Source organism: Epinephelus moara, chromosome 23 (assembly GCF_006386435.1).
Source record: "Epinephelus moara isolate mb chromosome 23, YSFRI_EMoa_1.0, whole genome shotgun sequence".
Taxonomy (NCBI): domain Eukaryota; kingdom Metazoa; phylum Chordata; class Actinopteri; order Perciformes; family Serranidae; genus Epinephelus; species Epinephelus moara.
Window position 1 is genome coordinate 2,497,552 of NC_065528.1, and position 27,890 is coordinate 2,525,441.

General features: G+C 41.7%; 2 protein-coding genes across 4 annotated transcripts in view; both read left to right on the plus strand.

The window, feature by feature from the left end:
- Positions 1 to 73: 73 nt before the first annotated feature.
- On the plus strand, positions 74 to 19,713 carry lemd3 (LEM domain containing 3). The gene is made up of 13 exons (XM_050036059.1): positions 74 to 1,520; positions 3,455 to 3,495; positions 6,019 to 6,088; positions 7,285 to 7,358; positions 8,599 to 8,678; positions 8,775 to 8,920; positions 9,817 to 9,918; positions 11,744 to 11,846; positions 12,579 to 12,757; positions 14,832 to 14,913; positions 15,005 to 15,110; positions 15,209 to 15,287; positions 17,832 to 19,713. Exons 1-13 carry the CDS (start codon positions 179 to 181, stop codon positions 18,008 to 18,010), a joined length of 2,583 nt encoding a protein of 860 aa, XP_049892016.1. The 5' UTR covers positions 74 to 178; the 3' UTR covers positions 18,011 to 19,713.
- A 2,261-nt stretch (positions 19,714 to 21,974) lies between these two features.
- The window catches only part of msrb3 (methionine sulfoxide reductase B3), a 21,964-nt gene continuing 16,048 nt past the window's right edge, over positions 21,975 to 27,890 (plus strand). For 2 of the 3 annotated variants that reach the window (XM_050036104.1, XM_050036103.1), the window contains exons 1-2: positions 21,976 to 22,177; positions 26,266 to 26,387. Coding sequence is in view for 1 of the 3 variants with exons in the window: in XM_050036103.1 (XP_049892060.1) it covers positions 26,282 to 26,387 (106 nt within the window). In the remaining 2 variants the exon portion in view is untranslated. Of the gene's footprint in view, positions 22,178 to 26,265; positions 26,388 to 27,890 lie in introns of all 3 variants that reach the window. The other variant, XM_050036105.1, reaches the window with a different exon arrangement.

Here is a 27,890-nt window from a genome sequence, read left to right on the forward strand (position 1 = left end):
AGGCTTTATATGTAAAAAAAAAAAAAAAAAAAAAAAAAAAATCCTTATAACTAAGAATGTTGGCATTATCATTTATCAACAGCTTGTCGTTGATTTTGAACGCACCCCAGTTGCTCTACTACCACTTCAACCCTACGTCATTTCCGTTACACAACCTTCTCCGAGAGTTTTGTCCAAGATGGCGTCAACGCAGTTAACGGATGAGGAGCTTTTCTCCGAATTAAAGCGCTTTGGTTTCACTCCAGGCCCGGTTACCGAAAACACTCGCCCGGTGTATTTGAAGAAACTGAAGAAGCTTCGCGAAGAGCAGCAGCAGCGGGGTTCCAGACCGGGCAAAACCCGTAGCAGCGGGGCCATCAACAGCACCACTGGCGGAGGCAACACGGCGGGATCCAGGCCAGCCAGCCATGACGTCACGCACCTGAGCTCTAGCAGGAGACCGGGCAGGAAGTCCACCGTCCTCGGCTTCAGCTCCGACGAGTCTGACGCTGAAACTCCACTGAAAAGAAAAGGCCTCAACCACAGCAGCAGGGCAGACCGAAGCTCCGGTTTTCCACAGCAACCGAAGATAAGGCCCGTTACGACGCCGAGTGTGGTTACCAAGAGTCAGTATGGCGCTACGAGTACGCTAAATAGCAACAATTCTTCCTCGGGTCCGGGCGGACAGAGAAGTGTCTCGCTGGGCTGGGGAGTTCGTGCCAGATCCAGCCCCGAGGCGGAAGGGAGGGATTACGACGAATCGGGGGACGAGGACGATTATGAGGGGGGACTGGAAAAGAACTCTCGATCTTTAAACGGTTGTGGGGCGTCTCACTTAAACACTAGCAAGCTAGCTGGGGATTACTCAGATTCGGACGAGGAGGAGGTTGGGGGCCTTGGTGTCGGAGACAAGCAGCGGGATAGGTTGGAGCCAAGACGGAGCCACCCGAAAGCTGAGTTTCCTTCCCACGGAGTGGGCCGAGGGTCCCAGACGGGAGGGGCAGCCAGACAGGTTAACCCGTCTGAGAGTCTAAATATGGTGGGGAGCCGGAGGGAGGAGGGGGAGGAAGACAATTCAAAGAGAAGGGACTCGGACCCGCCGGGAGGCTTGCGGAGCCACAACTTTCCCAGGAAGTCTATCTACGTGTCCCTCACCGACAACCACGGAGGAGAGGCCGGCAAAAACAACCACGTCGACGGCGAGGACGGAGCATCCAGAAGCAGCACTAGTAGGTTCGCCATCGGGTTGAGACCGCGCTTCTCCAACTACAGCAGCCTGTCCCAGAACTACAGGGGCAACCACTCTAACCACACCGCCCCCAACCACTCATACAGCCAGGCGGTGCTGAAGCAGAAGCTGTCTGTCCCTGAGGATGAGCTGCTCCAGCAGTTTAAAAGGGAGGAGGTGGCCTCCTCTGGTAGCTTCAGCGCTCACTACCTGTCCATGTTCCTGCTCACTGCAGCCTGCCTCTTCTTTCTGCTGCTGGGCCTCATGTACCTCAGGATGAGGGGCTCTGGATCCTCGGAGGTGGATGGAGTCAGTAAGTATCTGACATCATGTGCAATTTAAGCTTTTCCATCGTTTATCCCCACACTGCAAAGTATGTCTTCTAATCTTACAACAATTTTCCATCCCCCTCTACAGTGATTGACAATAATTGAAAGATTGATGTGCTGCTCAGGGTTGGAAGTTAGCACCAGACAGATGGAAGTAAAATATGCAAGTGGCTGCGAGATTTGCTTCATTCATTCCAAAAAAGGATTGTACTATTTGGATTGTATTGTGTGGCTGGTAGAGTTTTTGGATTCACCAGCCACAGTGGCAGGTGGACAAAAAGGTTAATTTCCTACCCTGGATGTGCTCCATGTAAACAGCCACTGAACACATCTGCTGTGGAGCCTCAACTATGCTGCCCATTATGCAGAAAACTAATTTTAACTTTTTTTAAGCTTAGTGAGGTTCACAACAATAATCAATTTTCCTGCAAGAAAATCTTTACACAAAAAAAGACTACTTTGAAAATCTGCAAGCTAACTCATCTTCTCCCACTGTTTGTTTCTTTACAAGATATCAGCCTGATTATATTCCAGGCAGGTAGCTAGCTAGTGCTAGCTACCCGACTACATGGTAGGGACAGACTTAACCTAATGCTCACTCAATTCCCATGGTTTCACCTCTTGCAACCAGTGACAATATCTTGTCAGCAAATGCAAACCCTGAACACATATCAGTGTGCACAGTCCTGGTTTTCAATCTTCCCTCCTGCAGGTGCAATCACTACATTTGCTTTGTAATAGCCAGAGCCGGCTATTTGACAGGAACATAATCAATCTCTATGTAAGAATTGTCGGCATATATGCCGGTCCGGTCCTGGCCCCAAATACCCTCTAGGCGGTGTTGGTCCTGATGTGTTTGTGACCAAGCAAATTACTTTTAGCAGTTTCTAGGCAGTGGCTTATTGCTGCCCAAACTTTCACCCGTCCTCCCTGATGTATGGATGAAAAAAACGTCCAGACTTCCTGTACTTGCACATTTAAAGTGTGACTTCCCAGGAAGTCTGCCAGTGCCAAGGGTTGTCCAAATCCACAATTCACTAAGTACACAGGGACTCTCTTTCTGCAGACTTCCAGAGAGTCTGCTTTGTTTGCAGACTTTGTGTGGAAGATTACCCATAATGCAAACCAATACTGACCAAAAAAAAGAAAGGAATAATAGCGTTAGTCAATAAAAATAATGTTCACATAATTTAAATAAAGATTGAGGTGGAAAATGGACATTAGGACATGGATGTAAATTATTTGACATAAAATAGCTTTTCAGATGTATTTCAAATGGAAGGAAATGTATTCTTGTTTGTTAGACTCAATGACACACACTTACAGTTTAGTGAGAAACACTGAATGTAAACACAAACTCTTTGTTTACAAGAAAATTCCACAGGGCACTTTTAATTGATTAATCCTTTGGATCGACTTGCACAATGAATCGACAGTCAGATGTCAAGTTTTCTTAAATATTATGTGTGCATCATGTGTGCAGGTAAATGGAGTTTGGAGGGAAAGTGTGGAGCACATTTCCCATTTCAGTGTAAACAGATAGCATCATGATTTAAGCTTTTAGTTCTAAAAAAGGAGTTATGTCCTCAGTCCACACAGTATGATTCAGTCATGAATTCATTTAGTGACTGTGATTATGGTTATTGTAGTGAGATGGCAGTGCTCCAAGTGCCTCGCTGATGTGGTGAGGTTTCAAGGGTTGAGTTTCATGTGCAGACACTGACTCACGTGTTAAGTGATGTCTGAACTACACTCACATTCCACAGTCTCCAAACACGCTGTCTTATTGTTAAAGACCCAGTTTTTCCTTCTACTGATCCAGCTAGTGCCTTTACATGTGTGCTGTGTTCAGTTTACAGTGTGACCGTGCTGTTGTTACTGTCTCCTTGAATGTATCTCTCTTTCTCCTTCGTTACAGTTAAGAGCCACCCGTTTGGCAGTGACTTTGACTCTACTTATGTAAGTACATATTTTCCCCTTTCCCCCTTTTTAGGTCTGTTGTGTTGCAAAGTTTTTGTTGAGCACAGGATGTTAGATGTGTACTTTTATCCTGGAATTAGATTGGAAGCGTAATGGATGTAAACGGTGAACATAGCTGAAGTGCTGCAGTGTTAATGAACTAAACTTGCTCTCCTGCCCATGCTGTGGTGAACTGTCCTAGAAGAGGCTTCATGCTTCTTACTCAAACTGTGAAACATCTTACCGTAACTGATACTGACTACTGTTAATAAGACACACTGGGTTCTAAATTTATTTCATAAGTTCACTCAATCTTGGAGCCTAGATTGCAGAGGTGTCCCAAGCAGATCCGGGCATGTTTTAATGGCTGAAATCAAGCAAATCAAAATCTGATCCTCTCTTTACTTTTCTGTGTTTTGTCCACCCGGCCTGCTGGTGCTGTAGCGCCACACTCCGACACCAAAGTTGGCCTTTACAGTGCAACATTCCGCTACACATGCGAGTGAAAATTACAGTGTGCAAATGTGAAAAATTATTTAGACGCACCAGTGAGTGACTCTTGAGATGAGGAGGTTTGCAAAATGCATGCGTTTGCTAACCTCTGATGCTAATTATCATTAACAAAGACCAGTGTAAAGCATTCAGGTAGCAGCTTGTCATTTGTAGCCATCAATGATGGTCACTTTTACCAGTTAAAATGGTGAAATGTTGCTGGCAGGTCATGTAAGCTATTAATGTAAATTTTGGAGCAGCTTAATTAAAGGCCATAAGAAAGTCTGCTGTGTGGTTGAAGTGCTTTTTGCAGTCTGTGTCCATACTCAACCAAAGTCACATTATCAAAGTTTAACTTTGATACATATCCAATTAAATCTTTAATTTAATCTTATAAATTTGATAGTTTCAAGCCAGTGATCAACTAGCTCTTAAAAAGAATAAGTCACTTGCAAAATGATCATTTGTATTAGAGCTTTTAACAAAGATCAGTGTGTAATCTATTACATTCTAGCTGTAAGTATAACGGTTTATTTTGAAAACATGTTTCAAGGACTAGCATTAGCAAATAAAGGGCAGAGTGTAACTATGACAAGGTGCACATCTTTTGGTCTGGAAGAAGAATGCAGCAGTGACATTGAAAAATTAAGCAGGCAAAGTGAAGCATTATTCAGATACATTCAATATGTTCATAAGTCTAGGCCTATACAACTTAATATGTTTCATAAGCTATGCAATGCTGTTAGAGATTATGCAATATGTTGCTGTGAGCTTTGAGGAAGAAAACACATTTGGTATTGTTTGATATGAGTAAAGTTTTATGGTTTTTTTTAATAACAATTAATTGATCGTTAAATGTTACCAATGATGAATTAAGGAAAGTGCTTACAAAAGTGGAAAAGTTGAAGTCATGAAATTTTACAATCACATTTTCCAGGCCAGGAAAAGTCATGGAATTAGTTTAAAAAAAAGTTGAAACTTCTGAAAAAATCTTGGAATTTCGTTGCATACAATGAAATTGTTGCAGTAATCTTCCCTGGATAACCTTCCATGTGATGTAACATAACAGCAAATTTATTTTGAGTTGCTGTTGACGTAATGTACTTCTAATATGAGTCGAAGTGTGATGTTTTTTAAAAAACATTTGCTCTCTGTGTCCCCTCTGTCTTCATGTATGGCACTCAGCTGAAATACTGTTTGAATCTGACATGTCTGACAAATGCTCAGCAAGTGGGGCAAGAAAAAAAAATTATAATGGATTCTTGAAAAGTCGTGAAAAGGTTTTGAAATTTTGTACATAAAAACGTGTGGGAACCCTGAATTTCTCACTATGTTTTACCTTGAATTTGTGGGGGGAAAAAACTAAACAATACATGCCTCCATGGTGAACGAAGAATCCAAAAAAGGTGAACATTCATCCTGAATTGAAGTAAACTGGGATAGTATGATTAAAAATACGTCAGTACAAACAGTCTCGTGCACGTCCAAGTAGTGTGCCTGGGCACGCCCCCAACTCTGCTCTAGCGGAGTGCAGCGCAGGCATGCTCAGCGCGCATTACTTGTAGGGGGAAATGTTTCATACTTTAGCATTTTAGTGAAAATGCGTTTTGGAAGGACTGAGCATCAGTTTGGATTAGAGACTTGGAATGTACTGAAGAAGTTGTGTATGAGTTCGTAAATGTTCATGAATTCAACATGATACACAGTGAGTAATTGATAAAATAATTGCCATTTTGCAGATGATGTATTCTTTGAAGAAAATAAGTTGTGTCAGATTGGTATCTACAGCTATTATTTCAGTGTTTCTGATACATATTTACGGTAATCAATATTTAAACAGATATATGTATTGGATTAGACTTGGTATTGTCAGATCAGCATCAGCGCCAAAAACATAATCAGACATCTCTAATGCTACAACCATTTTTTCACCTTTCAAAGTTCCATCAGAAAGGTCTTCAAATGAACTAATAAATAGATATATGCTGTTGTGTTGGTAAAGTATGTCCACTAAGAATTTTTTCTCTGCAGAACAAGACGGAGAAGGACCTGATCCTGAAGCTGCTGCTCAAGCTACATGACCACCTGGCTCATGTCGCTGGTAGCTAATAACTCTATGCACTCCACTCTGTGTCCACTGACTAAATGACTATAGAGCTGTGTAAAGGAACAACACATTATTAGGCTGTGTAGCGAGTATGGGTTTTACAGTCATCTGAAATGTAGCTAATATGGGTTGAAAATGTACGAAAACCTAACCCAACATTACATTGCCAGCCTCTGACACGCAGTACGTTTACATGACATTAGAGAAAATGTATTTATTGCAGTAGTCTTACTAAAACCAGACTTTTAAACTACATGTTAACATGTTCACCTGACTGAAATTGTACTAAATCGAATTTCTCAAAGTTGAACTAACACTCAGATAATGTGATTGGGAGTTGAATTACTCCTGCATGTATACAGTCAATGTGACCCAAACTGGCCTAGGCGCTCTGTGCATGCTCCACAATTTCTGCCTTGTGCTCTGACCCAAAAGTTGTAAACGTAACAGAACAAGAAGCCGCTGACAACATTGGGAAATCTACATCCAGAGCCGTGCATTTTTGTAAGGACGAAATGTACAGGGCTGTAAAGTTGTCCACCATGGTATCAGTTTGCTGCTCGCTAACCGTAGCTAACTTGTTTTTTGACTGTTTGGTCTGTAACACCAAAGGTCAACCGGAAAAAGGTCCAGTACTAACAAGATGAAAGGAGGCATATCGCCACCTATTGTAGCAGAATCGCACATACTTAGGTCAATAAATTGATTCCCCTCCCGTGCTTGTATATTGAGAAAAAGACAGTAATCCAATTAAATGGCCTTGTTGAGTTATAACTGTAGCTGGACTTAACTGTGCATGTAAACATACGGAATGATTCTGACATTAAAAGAGTAACACATTTGCACTTTATAGGCTGTACACATGGATCAAGGAGATATGATACATGGTCAAATAGGCAAGAAGGTCCTCAGTCAGACAGAGCTGCTGACTGCAGCTTTTAATGTTGAGTAGAAACATTCTGGCATGACATCCTATTGACATGATCTAATAATTCCATATATACAGTAAAGGTCCAATATTTTAAATTTGCTGTGATACAAAGTATATGTGTCACTGCGCAGTCACTTTGTGCCTGTCATGTAAACATGAGTCCTAATCAGTAGATGAACAGGCTGCAAAGACATATTGTACTGATAGAAGTGGTCATCAAGAATTTTTTCTTCAGTGATGGTTGATATTGTGATTGCAGGCCAGCATGACTGTGGAGACCAGCAGCATCCAAACAGGAGTCTGTCCATGGATGAGGCCTCTGCATATTTACGGGTACGTCCACACATGAACATCCCTGTCACACAACAAAACCTGAAACAGAGGCTGTATTGTACAGTAGTGATGCTGATTACTGTAATTTTCTAACAAGCAGATATTTCACATAACATGACCAGGTCTGTGCTTTACAATGGCCATTGGAAATTTTGGAATTTGCATATCAGACAGGGTTACCTGGGAGCTTGAGACTTTTTCTAGTGAAGCTTTTGAATTTTTCAGACGGGTTGCTTTTCAGTCATATAACAGTGTATATCCAACCTGTTTCCTGGTGAAGATGTTTTGGGTCCAATCTGAAGGATTATAGGGTATAAGCATAAGAGGAGCAGCTTTTTAAAGTTGTTGCATCAGTTTTCTCTTGTTCCAAGATAGATGATACATAGACTTATATCCACACAGCAACACACTGCTATACACAATACACAAAGTTAGGTCTGAACAGTATTTCCTGCCATGATGAAAAAGCAACCTATCATTGCGGCTTGGCTCCACCTAGGCTGCTACATGATAAATATAAATATATTTATTAGGTGCCTTTTTATTGGGCGTCAACTTTGCATTTAGACACGTAGCGTGAAAAAATTGACTTGGGCGTAAATAAAAGCTCATTGTTAAAGTTACAGCTGTGAGATGCATGTGAGATGCAAGCCTGCACGGAGCTGGTGCAGATGGCTGCGTATGTTAAAATGAGAGTATCTGTTGTGTGAGATGTGCAAGTGAAATACACAAAATATGTCCATGCTGCTCGTCCGTAGTGATCCAAGTGTCCTGAAGCTCCGACATAAAAAGCCTGTAGCCTGTAGCTCTAACTGCCTCTCTGTGCACCGCGCTCACGTGTGCGCGCCTGTGCGCAAGACCAGCAAAAGCACGTGAACACACATGAACACGGTGCCCATGTCTCATGGTCTTGCGCAAGTGTGCACACATGAGCGCGGTGCACAGAGTGGATGTAACTGTAGCTCACCACTATCTGGAGTCGATCAGCATCTTTTTGTCTTTGCTTGTGTGTTTCTGCAACTTGCATCCAGCTTCCAGGTGTGCAGTGAAGGGCAGCGTTCACTGTATTTACTGTAGAGCCAACTGGAGTGTGTTCTCTCTCAGTGAGCTAAAAAGAAAACTGAGAATGTGAAAGATTACTGGAAGGCAGTATTACTATAGCAGGACCCTTCAGAGTGGAACTGATGGAAGCTGATGATTAGTATTGTTCCTCTCATCAGTATCATGTGTCTTTGTTCAGGCTCAGAATCAGGAGTTTGAAAACTTCATTCTTACGTCTCTGGAGTGGATCATCCGGACAGGCCAGGATGTTGGAATAAGGTAATGAATACACCACAGACGTATTCATCCTGGTCACATGCGTTGCATGTGACATCTTTACTCACTCTGCATGTATGTGTGTGTCTGTGTGTGCAGGCTGACTGGGCAGGTAGCTGAAGATCCGTTGATCGATGTGTCTGAGATCTCTCGGCTGGAGTCCACACATCCCAAGATGCCCTTCACGTGCCGCTTCCGACGAGCCTTCCTCACCGTCATCAGCAGAGTCTTCGTCATTGCAGTCGGTAAGATTCACCATGTCACATAAACAGCAGCATGCCTGGAACATGCGGAGGTTCACAGCTAAGAGTCTGCTCCCAAAGTGCAGTGATTGATTACTGCACCTACACCTGTTAGTTGTAGTTCCAGTGTCATTAATGATGACTGAATATAACTGACACCAGGAGATTGTTTAAAGAATGAAGAGGACAACCACAGCAACAATGACCAATATAGTAGTACCCAATTTTTCGTACTTTCATGCGGTCCTGAAATTTTACTCGGGTTATGGTATGTGATGGTATGAGTGGGCTGTGCTGAACCCACCCAAGTTTGCTACTTTGCGCAAGCTTACTTAGCTTATTCAGACCAGAGTGCTGCACAGGTCTAAAAAAAACCTGCACCCTCCCATAAAGCCCAATACCAGAACCGACCCCTTACTCTTCATTATGTTTAAGTCAAAGTCGTACCTGTTAATAAAAGTCCCGTGACCCGACCTGCACCCGTGATTAAACACACACAGGCAACTGTCACTCACATCAAATGCAGCAAATCCTGCAGAGGAGACATCTCTTCCACTCGTTGGGCTCGATGCCGGGATGATGTTAATATTTTGCACAGTCACTGCCAGGTTAGGAAACATTTTAGCATTTTAGAGAATGAAATAACATAAAAATGCCAAGATACACTTGAGGGGGACTGTAAAGAAAACAACAGGTGTTTGCTCAGTGTGTGTGATAGATATAAAGACAATTAAACATTAATCATTAACACTGGGATCACTTAAAATTAACATCCTTTTCACCTTTTATCATCAGCAGTAACAGTAGGAGCATTAGAATATAGTTTGGCTCCATGCAGCAGAAGAAGCTGTTTTCAGTAGGTGTGTTTGACCCTGTGTATCCTGTGTCTTTGTGTGCAGTGGTCGGCCTTGTGTGGAGCGTGGTCTGCTACATGAAGTATCGCTGGAGGAGAGAGGAGGAGGAGACCAGGCAGATGTATGACATGGTGGAGAGGATCATCGGTAAGGAACATTGACCATTTACCTGACTGTCCAGCATGTGAATGTGTTTGCTCACAGAAATGGTGCCACGTCTTTAGAAACACTGCAGTTTGCACAAAGGTTGGGAATACTTCTCACTTTGATCTGTGATTGTGTATGTGTAGCACCAACATTTGTTTCATCACAAAGACTGGAAGCAAACCATGGAAACTGTTAGCTATGTTGGAAGCAAGGAAGCAAAAAGTAGTCATACTCAGTATATTTATTTAAAGTATACAGTTATGTATATGTCAATGTCGTTCTTAAGGTCTTCATATTGCAAATGTCCAGGAGCCTCATTATAAAATGCACACTAAATGTCTGTGTGCAAACTGTGTGTATGCCTGCCTTTTAAATCCCAAATCAACCTGGAATTGTCTGCACATTGACCAGCCTCATATCGCGCCCTCTACACGCCCACATTCAACCATGAATGGTCAATGCAAAGCACCTTATTAATGTTGATGCATAGACATGAGCTGATTGATAGGTGATTCTTTACAGTAAATCACGGCAACGACCGAGAGGAAAACCAAGACAGCGAATATTCCTGTGGGTGAGCTGGAGGTTAGAAAGCACAGAGTCTATTGTTTGGTGGGCTCCACTGCACTCTGTACTCCTGACAGCACACTCATGTTCCCAGCAGCCATTATGCACACAAAAACTCCTCCCGTTTAGACTACTGTAACTCTCTGTACACTGGTATTAGTCAGTCCTCCATGTCCCGTCTCCAGCTGGTTCAGAATGCCGCTGCTAGGCTTCTCACAGGTACCCAGAGGAGAGACCACATCACACCTGTTTTGGCTTCTCTCCACTGGCTGCCAGAAAGTTCAGAGTTGACTTAGAGGTTCTCCTTTTTGTGTACAAAGCCCTTAATGGTCTAGTCCCATCCTACATAGCAGACTTTCAAACTCCCGATTCTACGCCCATGTCCCTCGGGTCAGCTGACCTGGGGCGCCTGGCTGTCCCATGCTCCAGAGTTGAGCTCAGGGGTGATGTGCCTTTGCTGTGTCTGCCCCCCAAACTGTGGAACACCCACCATTGTGTCTTTGAAGTCCAGGCTCAAAACCTACTTTTATTTAATAGCATTTGAGTCCCCCTGATGTGGTTCTCCCTGATGCATGCCTGTGTGTGTTGTGTCTCTAAATGTGTGAGCTGTGGACCTGACAATTATGTCACCCATATGTATGCGTTTATTAGCATTTGATCCCTTTTGTACAGCACTTTGTCAACGTTGGTTGCTTTATAAATAAATTTGAGTTAAGTTGTAGTAGAGTTGAGTAGAGGAAGAGATGGCACTAATGAAATATTGAGCGGGATTTGATTTGAGATTTTAGGTGACATATCTTTTGCAGTCAAAAGGTGCTGATGGAAAAGTTTTGGCTCACTGGCACAAACACAAGCAACACTGCTGCATGTGAATGTTTATAAAGTGGATCTATGAGAAACGTGTGATATGTGGTGAGAGATCCTATATGTATAATGATTCCTCTCACATGTAATTTCCACAATCTGGCTTCAGTTCCCCACCTCACCATCCGTGTCACCAGTTTCCTGTCTCCAAAATGTGCTTTCACATGGGTCAGAGTTTCCCTAAATGTACACACATTTCCTTGTTCTTAACAAATGTATGCTTTGAAAGTGGTGTACGCACATTTTAAGCCTTTTTTTGTGCCTATTCAATGGTTATAAATGTGACCCCTGATGATTTGTCAGTTGAAATCAGTGACTTGCAGGTTTCTCTCCGAGTGCTGTATTCGAGCCTCCTCCTTTAACCTTTCATTTTTCTGATCCTGTTGTTGTTCAGATGTGTTGAGGAGCCACAGTGAGGCTTGTCAAGAGAACCAGGACCTGCAGCCTTACCTGCCCATCCCCCATGTCAGAGACTCTCTGGTCCAGCCTCAGGACAGGTCAGTACTAACACAACCTCATCTCTATCTGAATCCAGATAGAACTTTTCACAAGGTTAAAAAGTATATCAGGGCCTTATATGAACATCTGCCATATAGCAAATGCAGTTTGAATGCATGAAAGTGATCATTAATGATCAAAGTAGTGCCCTTTCATCTTGTTAGTATTGGAGTTGAAAGATTAGTTTTTCCAGTTGACCTATTATGTCACAGACCAAACAAGTTAGCTTCAGTTAGCTTAGCGGCAAACTGGTACCGTAGTGGACAACTTCACAGCTCTGCACATTTCGTCCATCCAAAATTCACGGCTCTGGATGTAGATTTTGCCATGTTTGATGATAAAGGTTTTTCTCTCTTGCTCTGTACCAAGAGGAGAAGATTCCTTACTGAAAACACATTTAACAGGCTCACGTCCCCTTCAACCTAAAACTGGAGCCAGTTTTCAGTTGAAGGGGAGGTGAGCCTAATAAATGTTCATACGGTATTTCACCATTTATTACACTGATGTTATTTCCTTGTGCTTAAGAAATTTGCATTTAATGCAAAATTAATGTGTCTGTATTCATGTGCAGTTACTGCAGAAATGTTACTTGGTCAGAATGCTGTTGTGACTTTTATGGAGAAATGACTGAGGAGCTTATTCAACCTGGAAGCTGTCCTGTAAAATTGTAAATATTGATCTATCAGGTGAGGAAGACGTGTCAGTATTTAATAGATAGTAATATTTTACAGGAGGAAAATGAAGAAGATTTGGGAGCGGGCTGTGAACTTCCTCTCAGCCAATGAGTCCAGGATACGAAAAGAGACTCAGAGGATTGGTGGAGCAGACTTCCTGGTCTGGAGGTGGATCCAGCCCTCTCTCAGTTGTGACAAGACCTCGTTGATGCCCTCCAAAGTCTGGCAGGGAAAAGGTAACACACTAAATATTTTCTAGTTGCTCAAAAGAGCATTTCACTCAAGTTGTAGCAATAACTCCTTCAGAAACATTTGCGCAGTCTACCTCTGAGTGTGTGTGCATGCAAACAGTTTATATAGATATACCCATATACGCAGAGCTCATGTCCGTGCGGGGGTTGACTAGAGATTTAACAATCCTTTGATCGGGATTGATATATCAATTCAGTGATCAAAAATTCATTATGATCAATACAAAGTGAAAACAATTTTCATTTCATCGTCTTTAGGATACACTTTTATTTTGAAATTCTGAGTCATCTTTAAGCAGCGCCAGGCAGATGGCAAGCAGCCAGTGATGATGAGGATAACGTTATTCGGCAGTGTGGAAATATTTCGATGTTGGGAAAAATACAGATCAATAGACAAAGTATATGCCATACAGAAACGATGCTGCTATGAGATGAAATACTCAGGAGACACGACATACCTGCCTGGCTAGGCATCTCACTCAGCTAACGTCTTGCAGCAACATTAGCTGCTCTGTTTGAACAACAACAAGCTTGCAGTCTGAAATTCAGCCATGCTGGTCTGTTGGAAGATGCTACGAATTAGACCAACAGTGAATAAGAAAAAGCAGAAATAATATGCATACATGTAATTTGTTAAGCTATGAATAGAGGAAAACCCTGTTAGCTGCTAGGCTAATTTATGTAATGTGATGGGGTGGGGGGAAAAATAGATACAGCATAGTACCGTGGTACTTTTGTGTGGCATTATTGTATCGTCACACAGTGCAGAGTAGGGGCAGGAATCATCAGAGGATCCATGATACAATATTATCACAATACTTTTTATAAGTAATAAAATATTATTTACTATTTTAAATATGTTGCGATATGCTGAGTATTAAAATATATTTTATTGCAACACTTAGCATAGCGGAACATATTTAAAATCGCAATAATATTGTCTTGTGACTTAAGTATCATGATATTATTGCATCGTGGATCCTCTGGTGATTCCCACCCCTTCAAAGCAAGAATGCTTAAGCTTATGATGGGTGAAGAGCAAAAAACAAGAACATTGACAGTTAATATTGATGATGACACTGTTAATTCATGTTTTATGTGTGTTGGGAGAAGTTTGCCTCAGTGGCCCTCTAGTTATAGGGGAAAAAAATTCATGGTTTGGGTTAAAATGAACAGATATTTTCCAGAAAGGATTTCTGTCAGAAAGCCCTGAAGGTTAACTTATCCCATGTGCTGTTTTATGTGTGTTAGTGTAGCTAATTGCACTTAACCAGTCACAATTATTTACATTATTTATGTGTTGTTTTTATCTTTTATGGCCAAATGCAAAAAAGAAAAGGGTTGGAAGCTTCTTCTGTAACAGATGTGTTAAATGAACATACGATATTGTCTCATATCAATCGCAAACCTCTCAAGTGAATCGAATTGAAACCGTATCGTGGCAGACTTTGTGATATCAGTATTGCTAGAATATGGTATTGTACTGAAACTAGTGATTTACACCCCTAGAGCTGACATTAATCTCTAGCACTGTAGTGGGTGTGTGCTGTGGACCACAGTACACAGGAAGGCCGCTGTAGACGAACAAAGCAGGAAAAACCAAACATTTATAATGGCTGTGTGTTGCTGTTGTACAGCACGTGCTACTATGTTCTGCTGGTTTTCATAAATATGTTGGTTATTTGATTATTGGTGTGATTTTGAAGGAGGTGGAACACAGGCATGCGCTCTTTCTGTGTGCTGGCAGCATGAGTACTAACAAGTTTGTGGAGCCCGTTGCAAGGAGCATGCAGCCGGGTTAGGGCCAGTTCATAGGGTCTGCTATGGTTCTTGTACGTCATCATTCACCCGTTTCGACATGGTTCTACATGGACTCTTATGCGGACGTCCACATATAGCCCATTTTTTGTGACCTTGTGAAACTTAAGCAAAGCCAGATGAAATTGTTAGTGTTGTTCAGATCCAAGAGAACATAGCATTACTGTGATTCTGCCTTAGCTAACACCAGACTGCACTGAACCAGCTGTGCGTTGATTGAGATTTTGTCTTTCCTCCTCAGCTTTCCCTCTGGACCGGAGGAATTCTCCTCCCAATAGCCTGACTCCATGTCTGAAGATCAGAAACATGTTTGACCCAGTCATGTGAGTACCTGTTTGACGTGCTGTCAGCATCGACCAAATGTTTCCCTCAGTTGACTTTTTGTCTGTAACTTGTTTGTATTTGTGTGTTCAGGGAAGTTGGGGAGAACTGGGATTTAGCCATCCACGAGGCCATCCTGGAGAAGTGCAGTGACAACGATGGTATCGTCCACATCGCTGTCGACAAGAACTCACGAGAGGTAGGCTTTGTCTTATGAGTGATGAGCTCACATTGATGTCACACCTCCATGCTGCTGGCTGCAGTGATGTCACACTATGCTTCCTGCTCTCTCCTCAGGGCTGTGTCTACGTTAAGTGTCTCTCTGCAGAGCACTCAGGGAGAGCCTTCAAGGCACTTCATGGCTCCTGGTTTGATGGTAAATCACACACCTAATAACACTTGCATTCAGAGAACATCAGCAGTAAAAAAATAAAGTAAGCTGACTGTGTATCTGTGAGAGTGTTACTACACAGACAGGTGAGAAGGTTATACACCATCCAGGCAGTCCAGTTAGAATATTTCATCCATGAATTTTGAAGGCTGACCAATCATAAAACAGTGAGCAACAGTTTGAAACACTGAGACAGAATTTTATAACTCAGAGGAGACAACCGCACCCTGCATTTCCCCCCCTGAATTGAGGCTAAAAGCATTTGTTATTCATAAAACAACACTTCAAGGACAGTGTAGTGCAGAATTCAGACATGAATTAACAAATTGTTAATTTTTTTTTATAGGGGCTGCTGCACCTGTAGCATCATGATCATCATTATTATTGTTATTATTATTATGATCCAAAGTTGGCACAACTCACAGCACACAGAGACTCAGTGTGCCTCCTACAGTAGTAACTCACTAGAAGGCACAAATACAGCACCTTCCAGTTCCTTTATCTTTATGATACACTGAAAAAGCTTATAGCCCCAGCAGTCCAGTCACTTTTATTTTTGCGGGCCTGCCCTTGAAGACCTGTCTGCCCGGTGTGATTCTGTGGTTTTATTGCAAGATGCAACGCTTGCAGGCATTTGAAGTGTGTTGCCAGATGATGGCGCATTGTGTGGTTGAAAAGTTGAGCCACTCGATAACCCTGCATTTAAGCCCTTCTGTGAGGCAAACACAGCTTTCTAAAGGCAGCATAAAAACCGTGGTATGATTCCCACCATCTTTAAAGGCAAAAGTGTTTATGTCTATTCTGAATGACCAAACATACCAACCTACCTAGTTTTACACCTTTACACACCTGTACAGTCATTGCGTGAAGTAGCTGTAATTATGACATCCATCAAAATAGGGGTGCTGCATCCTGAAACTTTCGAGAACAGTTAGATGAACTCTTCATTTGAAGCAGACTGAGGCTCTAAGGCAGGGACTCTCAAAGTCCTGATTTATGATGAAGCCTAACTCCTGTGATGCTAGTGAGGTGCCGCTAGCTGCCATGCAAACAGTAACTTTCTACAAACTGTCATTCCCAAACTGACAGACACTTGTTTGGGATTGCAGTTTGATGTAATCTCCTGACCGCAGATAGTTAAAATATAATCCACACATTTCATTTCATGTACAGGGCCATGTTATGTTTCTGAGAGCTGCCATTGACCCACTGGCTGAATTTTGAGCAACAGTGCTTTAAGGCCATGTTCATTCTGACATCAGTGACTACTGTTCTGGTGTCAGGAATTTTGTGGTAAGGTCTTCAGAATCATGGATGTAGCCGTCAAACTGGACTGTCTGGATTATATCTCATCTTGTGGCCTGTAGCTACATTACACCCACACCTACACAGCTCACAGTGTTATTTTAAGTGCTGAACTAAGGCTTATTACAACAATAGGCAGCTCTCTGGCACAGACTATGATGATAAAACAAACATTTTCACAGCATTATTAATAGAAGAGATGCAACAGAGACATTTGTGTTCTTTATGCCCTGATCTTTAGTTAATCCTTTGTTTGCTTTGTCCGTCTTACCATGGCTGTAGATTGCAGACTGTCCTGAGCAGTGTTCATACTTGTGCAATATTAAGAATCTTATGGTTTTGTCTCACTTAACTGTGTTAGTCGAAAGTGTACCAATTTGCAGTAGGAAGCATTATATCTCCTGCAGTCCAAAAACAATGAGCCCATACAACTGTAGCCCTTTCTACACAGAGATGGAGCTGAAGGGCCACTACGAAGTCCCTTCTTCATGCCTCCTTTGCATTTTTACACAGAACCAAACAATCAAGGCATCATGGTGAAAGAGGGAAAACAACTCTGTTCCCCCATTCCACAATTGTACCTTTAATACAAAATGATGAAGCGACATAATAGGGCGATACTTCCACCCTGAACTGGCAGTGCAAAAGGGACGTTTGTATATTTCTTACTTGATTTTGTGATGTGACCCATCATTAACATGCTAACTGCCCTCTTGTGGTGTGGCATACAAATACAGACAAAACAAAAAGCAAGTCTTTCCAAAAGAAACCATACTTTCTTGTTTATATTAACAGGTGTTGATTACTTTTTAAATTTTTTCATATTCCAATTCCAAAATATGAATATTCTTAACAGTTAAAAGTTTTTGCTCTTTGAAATGGTGTACGTCCATCATTATGCTACTATATTAGCATCATATCAGTGACATAAAATTGTCTCAAAATGACAATAATATCATATATTGCCGTTATTTCTGGGATAATTTATCATCCAACAAAAGTAGTTATCACGACAGGCCTGATTAGAAGGTGATGTTATGTTCCTAAACAAAGGGCATCCTACCTGCAGCTTCCTACTGGCTGGTTGAGATGTTGGATCTTGGATGAGTGTTCCTGTAGTGCCCCAACTAGGGAAGCTGTAAACTCTAATGTGATGTCAGCTTCATGTATTAAAGAGTGCTGTATTGATTGGTCAGTAACATGCTCCTACTTGTGGTTTGACAGGTAAGCTGGTGACCGTGAAGTATCTGCGTTTGGACCGGTACCACCAGCGCTTCCCACAGGCCCAGGGCTGCACCACGCCTCTAAAGGCCTCCAGCCTCCACGCCAACACCACGAGCACCATGAACACCTCGCCCCGCCTGCAGCACCGCGGCTCCGCCAACTCCTCAGGCTTCTCATGAGATCAGCATAAGCGTTAGATTTAGCATTGTCCTCTGTGCCCTCCCAGCATGACAGCACGAGTCTGCTGCTGCTCCTTCACTGCTTTATAACGGAGAAGACTTCAGTCTGCGTCTCGGGAGAGCTTTTATTTTTTGTTTGTTTTGTTTGTTTTGTTTTTCCAACACAGAATCGCAAGAGAAGTTGTTCAAGCGGTGCAGTGTTTGTTTTCAATAATCTTTGTATTAAAATGTCATGGATTTAACAAGGAAGCAAAGTTCTTGTGGAATATTTAAGATGTGTGCAGAGACTCCAACCCTCCCTCCCTCTCTTCCACAGTCTAACTGATGCCACAGTGGAATTCATGTGGGCGCTGTGTGGAAACGGCTGCATGTTATCAGAGTATGCCTCTATGTAAGCTATCAGTACAACACAGTGTGGGTGTTGATTTCCCCGAAGATGTTCGATGTACTCCCCGTTTGTTATTATTCAGATTATTATTATTTAGTCAAGTGAGGAAGGGCATGAACAGACTTGTAGAGAGTGTGCTGTAAATACATGTGAACGGTGGCACAAGCTTTATTACATCCTCCGTATTCAAAGCAAACCATAAGCTCACGTTTTTCTCGCTGCCACAGCAGAGTGCGTCTGTATCCGGAGGCTGCCCGCAACAGCACCGGTACACACACACAGCGGTTCAGCTGGTAGAACAGGGTGAGCAGCCTCTGCATTTGTTGTTTGCTCCATGTATTCCATGTATGGCCTTTTCTTTCCCTTTGTCTTTTAATTTTGTTCTAGCATCCAGCAGTGCTCCCAAACTTTTGAATCAGGGACCTTTAACAGTCACCTGAAGCTTTCTTCTCCAGATATAATCCAATATATTCCCAAATGATTTTTATGTTTTATAATGTTTATTATTTACCTCTTTCAAGTCAGGTCATTTTCACTGTTGGCGCGTCCCCCCATTGTATTTCCAAACCTGTTCTGAACAAGTGGTGTGTTGTCCTCTCTCTGTGTACATGACCAACAGACCAGAGGAGCTCACAGACTTTCCGTATGTCTCTGGTGACGCAGATATTTCCTCTCATGATATGACCTGATGTTGTTGCTACTGGTCTTTGATCATAGCCTCTTGTAATAATGCTACCCCTCTTTTTGTCATAAGGAGTACTGTGAGAATGGTGACAGATTTTAATACACAATCCCAAATATTCCAACCCCTGCAAGGAGACTGTACTGAACTTACGGATTCCTGGTTGCTTGTGTACTTTTACAGCACCTGTGTATTCAGAAAACACTAAAAAAAACAAATCCAGGAGTTGCCAGACATAATTTCATTTTTTAAATGCAGTGAATTGAAAGTTGGATTCAGTATTTGCAGTGTGAAATTGTACAAATGATGCACATTTCAAAATGTTCAAAACCTGCAGCGACGTTTTTGCGGCAGGCAACCCACCTGTGCCTTAAATTTGTGCTTTTTTAAGACTGGCACTGCATTACTGGAGAATGTACTGGATTTAAGAAATGTTTCAAGGGTGAGTAAGGCCTGCCATAGATGTAGTTTTGGTAGAGTTTGACATCTTCAGATTTGGTATTTTGTAGCAGTTTCCTTTGATATTAAACCAAATGCTTCTCTCTATTTATTATTATTTTTTAAATCCGCTGTGTTGATGTACTATTTTAATGTCACTAGACCTGTTACATATGTGTCATAACTTTTTTTTTTCCATCGAGGATCGACCTTACATCCGCTTCCAAACAGTTGTGAGGATGTGTAAAAATGACAAAAATAAAGTGAACACTTTCCGAAATAAGCCAGCCGATAGTGCATCACTGTAATCTATTTTTGTACGTCTCCAGCAGAATGGTGCACCCGCAGCGTCTCAGCCCACACTGACTGTAACAAGGCTGAATGTAAATGTTGGTTTGATGTGATGGCACTTCTCCAGCCTCGTGCTTCACCTTTAAATGCATCCTCACGGATGTGTTCTTTTCCTCTGATGTATTTTATGTAAACACTGTACATTGATATAACTGTAATATGTACTATTATATGCAGCTTTATTTCCATTGCGTTGTTTGTTTGGAGTTACCAGTATCCCTGACCTGCTAGCCAGAGGGGGGAGGTGTACAATACTACAGACATTTAAGAAGATACAGACGTTTTAATGTAATTTGTCAATTGTACAAACAGCTCAAATTAAAGGTTTATTAGGAGTTTTTAAATTGTGCTTGTTGTGCTGTTGTGTCATGCACATATGGGGCAGAAACATTTTAGAAACAGCATTCCACAGTTGTCTGGGTTTTTAGCTTTTATTCAGCTATGTTGAGGTCAATTTAGGTTTTTATTTCAAATTCATTGTTAAGTATAGTAACATGTTCCAAGTAATGGATGTTAAAGGTCCCATATTGTAAAAAGTCAGATTTCTGCCTTGAGGGGCTATCTTTAAATTTGGCACAAATGTCCACTTGGACTCAACAATGAATTGATTAGATATTTGGTGGTCAAAGGTCACTGTGACCTTACATCAATCTCATTCTTGTGAATGCAGTATTTTAACAACACCTCACTGGAAATTCTTCAACTTTGGCACAAATATTCAATTTCAATTCAATCAAGGGTGAACCAATTAGACTTTGGTGGTCAAAGGTCAGTGTGACTGTGACCTTGTGTCCGACTCATTCTTGTGAACATGATATTACAAGAACACCTTGAGGGTATTTCTAAAAATTTGGCACAAACACTTTGGGCTAAGCGTTGAACTGACTAAATTTTGGTGGTCAAAGGTCAAGGTCAGTGTGACCTCACGAAAACCATATTTTTGGCCGTAACTCATATCATCTAATTTCATATGCTAAATATGACAAAAATTGACACAAATGTCTAATATGATAAAATGATGAAGTAATGACATTATATATCTAAAGGGTCAAAGGTTGACATCACTGTGACATCATAATGCTTTGCAAAACCACTTTTCTGGCTATAACATCATAGCTCAGGCACAGAATGGGAGACATTCGGTCAGATACTGAATGGCCACACTAATCTTGGGTGCCCATCTTAAAACTTTGCTAGAGGTCTTCTGTGCTGTTAGGGGGGAGATGTGCGCGAAGCATTCATGTTTTCACAGACATGGATGTAAACTATAACTGCAACTTGACTGGTGCGCAGAGGCATACAACCTTGTGGCGGTAATTCTAGTTTTATGCTCAGTAGACTGAGAAATGCACACAGTTCATATTCAGAAACTGTGCCTTCAGAACGAGCTGTCAGGACTCCTGTGAAGTTGTGATGTCACAACTATACAATATAAAAGTAGAAACTGTTTCTACAGTGCTGTTACAGTCATTACCCTACTGCAATAGAGTGCTCCGGGAATGAGTTCTAAAACATGGGAATGAGTCAGCATTTGTCTTGAAGTAAGTGGGTATTTTCAGGGGTTTTTGGTTGATACCTGAAATAACTTTCACGTCAGTCATATTTTAGTTTTAAGCAGTTTTTATTTCAAAAGGGCCCTTCTCCCACCCAAACTTGAAATTACACTTGGGCTGAATATTTTATTTTACAATTTTTGTCCCCCCACTAATAAAAACATTAAAGTAGCACAGGACTTTTGTTTTGACAAAATTAAAGACTTTAACACCATAAAGTGATGGCACACATTAGTGCATTAAAATTCTATTCGTGAAGAAACATTTCTACTCAATACTAATTATTAACAACCACTAATATTTTTGAAATCACAATTCGTAATTTATCAGGGAAAATGGTATTATGGGTAAATAAGATGCCAAAATGCATAAGCTAAGTTACATCAGTTAGTGAAGTTTTCTGTCCACTCTGAAGTTGTGTTAGTCGCTGTGTTCGTGTTATAGAGGACGTTGAACTGGCTGAATGAAATGAGAATGAGCTGTCTGTTTGGTCTGTAGTCGGGTTACATCATGCTGTGACGAGGATGGGGTCCTGGCCATAATTGGTGATGTGCAGGGAGGCACTGTGTTATTCCACCCGTACTCGTACACACACACGCAGCCCGTCGGTGGAAGGGACGGAGCGTGTTAGCCTCTTAGCCTGTGGCTCCTCTAGGTCTATTTTCTGTGCCGACCTGACTCCGACAGATTAACCCTGGCGACACAACGCTTCACTGCCAGCGTCACCTTCCTGCTACTGCTGCTGCTTTCCTCAGGTATGCCACTGTCTTTTCATTTGGTGGACTAACTTCGGGTTACGAAGGGTACAGCAGTCACAGTTAGCATAAGCCGTGACGGGGCGAATTTTAATGCTGAAGGAGAGACCTGTTTTTGGAGTTTTCTGGATGTTGAGGAATAAAGCAACTCTAAACATTGAATTAAACGCATTTGGAGTAACTGTTAACAGTCGGGGTTCAGAAAAGACTGGCAACCTGTCACAAATGGAGACAAAACACGAAGATAATTACCTACTCAGTAAACGTTGTTATTTTTAGGCTGTCATGTTGGCAAGCACAAATTAGATACAAACAGGCGGCAGTGTGCTGCAACACTATATGACGCAATGTCGTGCTATGTAACGCTGACATTTTATAAGGTAATATCAGCTGGGTAGATTCGACAAGGGACAGACCGGAGTTTTCTGTCTGGGATGCGAAATTAATTTTTTCTCGAATGTGAAGGCAGGACCCGCCCTACTCTGCCTCTGATTGGCTAATAGTGACATTCTTATCCTAAACCTAGCCAATCTCACGCCCCTCTTATAAGGGACTGTTCATTACTTATGAGGGGGGAGGGGTGGTGCAAATGGGGAAGGCATGTCAAATACATAATTAAGCACTGGGGTGGGACTTATGTGTTTTTTTGTTTTCATTTTTCATACAAATTGATTTTGGCATACAAATTTGAATGGCTGTATTGATTATTTATTTTACTACCAATTGTTAAAAATATTTCTTTTTTGATTTTGTTATAGGCTTTAATAATAGATTTTTAAAGACAACATGCCCTTCAAATGTAAAAAACAGAATTTTTTGTTAGATTTTCAATTTCCCAAAGGGACACATTAAGTGGGATGAGCGCTTCCATCAGAAAATAAAAACACAACTAAATCTGAGATTAAGATAGTGATATTTAATCAAAATCACTTTATTCTTTAATTACATTTTAATTGCCATTATGACACCATTGAATTTTTTTTTTTAAAGTGATTGGTGAGTGAGTTTTTTTTTGTTTTGTTTTTACAATTTTGGGTTAAGAAAGAATGTGTTCTTTAAGAATCGCCAAAATTACAACATTTATCGTAGCCAGAAACTGTAAAAACAGAAATTATCATTGGATTTTCAAATTTACGACGGAATGCATTAAGTTGGATGAATGTTTCCTTCAGCAAAACAGTGACGTTTCATCAAAATCACTTTATTCTACATTAAATATTTTGCCAAAAATAAACTGTTTGCACAGCTAACTAGCATGCACAGCAAGGGTTTAAAACTGTGGCTGTTTCAGCTCAAGCATTAATGGGTGAGTTTTTAAAAATCACGTAATTTATAGTGGAGAGAGGGTCATGCATTTTCCCCATGTCACTCAGGGAGTCTCAAGGAAGAATATTTGTAGCTTTGGGGAAGATCACAAAAAAAATAAACAGCCACACCCTGGTCACCCCCTCCTCTGATAACTAAAGAACAGTCCCTAAATCTCACCAATGCAACCGGCAACAAGCCAATCAGAGGGCCTTTGCCATCCTCATTATTTAATCAAGCAGCTGCGTGCCTCTGGAGATCATAAAATTAGGCTGTTTTCATGGTTTCATGGTCAATTTAAGTTCTGTGTCAATAAAAACATGGAAGTAGCAGAGGACTTTTATTTTTGACAAAATGAAATACATTTACACTATAAATTGGTGCAGAAAAGGCACTAATTGGTGAATAAAGATTCACCAGAATGCAGGAACTTATATCTTTTATGCTCAAAATGTTCTGGTGAAAGACCCACAAACCCTTGTTTCATATGTTTCTTTCTCAGTGTTTAAACTGAACCTATGTCCTTGCTTAGGGAGCTTGACATCGCCAGTGTGGGGCTATCCCCATGTTGGCCTCTCAGGCTAGGGGCAATTTTAACATTTTAAGACTAAACAGCCACTGACCTTAAATTGTAGAATAATGATAAATAACAGCAGCAACCAAGGTTTTTTATGTTATGAATTAATGCAGAATTATTTAAATTTCCAAGTCAGTACCGCTATAACCACACTTTCTTCTGCAGCCAGCAGGTGGGTCTTGGGGGGGCACCATAGGTTTATATTAATATCTATATACGGGATGGCAAGATGGCTCCTATTCTATCTGCTGGAGTTTCTCGCCTGGCGCATAAGTCGAAAAAGTTTAACTTCCGAGTTTATGTTCCTGGCATGCAGCCTACTGAATATGCGCAGTAGTGTTTCCCCCTGCTGGCCCTGCCCATGACTTCCTGATCTGGGCATGGTCTTTATGATGTGATGAAGTCACAGATTTTTAAAGATATTTTTTGGGCATTTTTGCCTTTATAGATAGGACAGTTAAGTATGAGGAGGGGACAGAGAGAGGGGTAATCACATGCAGCAAAGGGCCAAAGGCTGGAGTTGAACCTGGGCCGCTGTGGCAACAGCCTTGTACATGAGGCGCCTGCTCTATCCACTAAGTCACTGACGCCCCAAAGTCACAGATTTTTAAATTGCTTTTCTTGGCTTGAGAAAAGTTTTCCAAACATAAAACCTTCATGGATCAAAAATTCATAATAGAAAGAGTTATAATTGACCTTGTTTGCAGTTGGAGGTGTCCTGCCAACGGTTTCTTTTACAGTAGTGGCCGCAGGGGATTTTCTGCTGCAGTGGCCACTGGGGCAAATCGGTTGCAAGGCTGAGCAGCATTACCGAGCACCTGGTGGCTACTTGCCCCAAGGGCCTGTTGCCTCTAACCGGGTTCAATAATTTCTGTCCCTGCAGAGGAGCAAACATTGAAAATCCATCCTTTACCTGTGAGACTTTCAGTTTGGTATGTGGCATCTCACATGAGCTAAACAATATTACAGTGTTAAAGTGTTCGTTGTAACTGTTCAGCGATAAAATACCAAAGCGCTGTGGATTTTCTCTCCTGGCTTTTGTTGTTGTGCTCCTGCCAGCACCAGCATATTTTGTCATTGTTTGGTATGAGGCTGTTTGGCTGGCCTCGTTCTGCAGCCGAGCTCTGGACAGCAGAGTGGCATAGCAGTGCAATGAGTGCTGAATGGAGAAAGCAAAAACATCCAAATACTGGTGAGCTTCCTCTCCTTAGTGTACAGAGCTGACAGGGGATTTATAGCACTGTGGAGGTGGCACTGTTCTTTGTCTACCAGTAAGCGCAGTTTATTTGCTTGCAACGTCCATAACAGGTTATATTTATTTAAGTAGTTGTATTGTTGAGAGGTCCAGCGTTTAAGATTTAGAGGGATGTAGTGGTAACTAGTGATGAGGACTGCAGATTATGACCAGATGAAACATCTCCTGGTAGTTGAAGAGGTTTTAACCAAGAGCTTTTCCTCTCCAAAACAAACAGACCAGGTGATATAAACTATGAAGTCAAATAGAAATTTATAAAACTGTAAGTGAAACTTGACTGATGGGTGGAGGCATACAACTGTGGGGCGGTAATTCTAGTTGCTTTCAAAAGGACTTTAACAAAACAAATTGTGGTAATTTAAGATAATACAAAGCATTTGATCAGTGCGGCTTTGCTGGCCTGAATTTTTTGAGGTTGGCTTGGTGTGTCAGAGCCTTTCTAGTATGAGCTGTGTACGGCTGATACATCCTGTGGTAGAATCCTGTTTTCCTGCAGGTCAACATTAGTCACACACCGCTGAAAACACTGCTATATAAGGCCATCTTGGTAGAGCCGTTTATCAAGAAGCAGCTCTCGCAAACAGAGTGAGATTTTCCTCTTAGATTTTGGCTGTATGGCTTTGAATATGTGCCACACTTTATTTTTTCTCATGCTGCCACAAAGAATTGGTTCCACAGAGATTTAATGTAGTCCAACCTTAATGATGCAATGATCAGGCTGTTCGCAAGGACTGAAAACATTCATTTAATTAGCATAAATAGGTTTGTTTGTTGGTCATCGTTTAATGAATCATTTGCTGCTGTATGAAAATAGAACTATATATTTACAGTATTGGGCAGATGTACCTCATTATGTATTAATTCATAAATAACAGCCAAATTAAGAGTCAGTAAATAGCTTCTCTCTGTCTCTCTTGGTCTCTCTCTCTCTCTCTGTCTCTCTTTCTTCAGTGTGATTGTGTGTCTCATGGCTGTCCTCCTCAGACGTGGGCTTGTCGTTGCCGTGCATCGTGCCCTTGGGCAAGTCAGCAGCAGCTCAGTCTGCCACCGTGCACTGCCTGCTCCACTTCTAGGTAGAGTAACTGTTGTTTTTGGTGTTTAAGTGTCCTGGTGTGACTGTTGCATCTTTTTCTCTCTGTGGTCATCAGTCTCTCCCTCTGTGTCCGCTACAACAGTGCTGCAGATTTTTACACTTGCTTGTCTCAGAAGTCTAATTTTCTGTTTCGGTTTTGTGTGCTGCACTGGTTAGTCCACAGTGATATGTCAGATTCTCTAGATGAAAAAATATACTTATTTCATAAGACCAAACATGCAGTTTTCAGTGGTGTGGCCTTTCTTTCATTCTATCTGCACAAAACCTTAGTGCAGCTGTTTAGTTAATAAGGACAAAAGAACAAAAAAAAAACATAAAGAAATGGAGCTCGACAAAGCCAACAGAGCCCTGATCTCAACTTCATCTAACACCTGCGGGATGAACTGGAATGCAGACTGAGTCAGATCTTATCAGCCAATATCCAGACATGTTCCTCACTCGTTAAAAATCCACATTTAAAGATATGCAATTATATCTATAGCTATAATATCTATATGTATATATGTACACTGCTTGAAAGAAAATAAAAGGAACACATAATCATCACAGTGTAACTCAAAGTCAGTCAAACTCCTGGGATATCAGCCTGTCCAGTTAGGAAGCAATACTGATTGTGAATCAATTTCACCAGGGGTCCGTCCCAAGTCTCATATTTTTATAGTGCTACTGCTAGCTCCTCGCTTGAACCGGAAGTTATTCGAGGTCCGCCATCTTCTAGGCCGTCCCATGTCTCTTATTTGTGCAGCGAGGAGCTAGCACTAGGAGCTAGCAGCAAGCTTTAAGCAGCTACTAGCTAGGATGGTCGAGAGCTTCCTATCTGGAAGAGTTTATCAGCTGAACTCTTTCCACAGTGGCCAGAAGGTTTGCTGTGTCTCCCAGCACAGTGTCAGGAGCATGGAGGAGATACCAGGAGACAGGCCAGTACACCAGGAGAGGTGGAGGGGGCCGTAGAAGGGCAACAACCCAGCAGCAGGACCGCTATCTGCTTCTTTGTGCAAAGAGGAACAGGAGGAGCACGGCCAGAGCCCTCCAAAATGACCTCCAACAGGCCACTTGTGTGCATGTTTCTGCCCAAACTGTCAGAAACAGACTCCATGAGGGTGGCATGAGGGCCCGACATCCACAAGTGGGGCCTGTGCTCACATCCCGGCACCATGCAGCCCGATTGACATTTGCAAGAGAACACCAAAATTGGCAGATTCGCCACTCAATCAATCAATCAATTTTATTTATAAAGCCCAATATCACAAATCACAATTTGCCTCACAGGGCTTTATATCATACGACATCCCTCTGTCCTTATGACCCTCGCAGCGGATAAGGAAAAACTCCCCAATAAAAAACCCTTTAACGGGGGGAAAAAAAAAAGGTAGAAACCTCAGGAAGAGCAACTGAGGAGGGATCCCTCTTCCAGGACGGACAGACGTGCAATAGATGTCGTACAGAACAGATCAGCATAATAAATTAACAGTAATCCGTATGA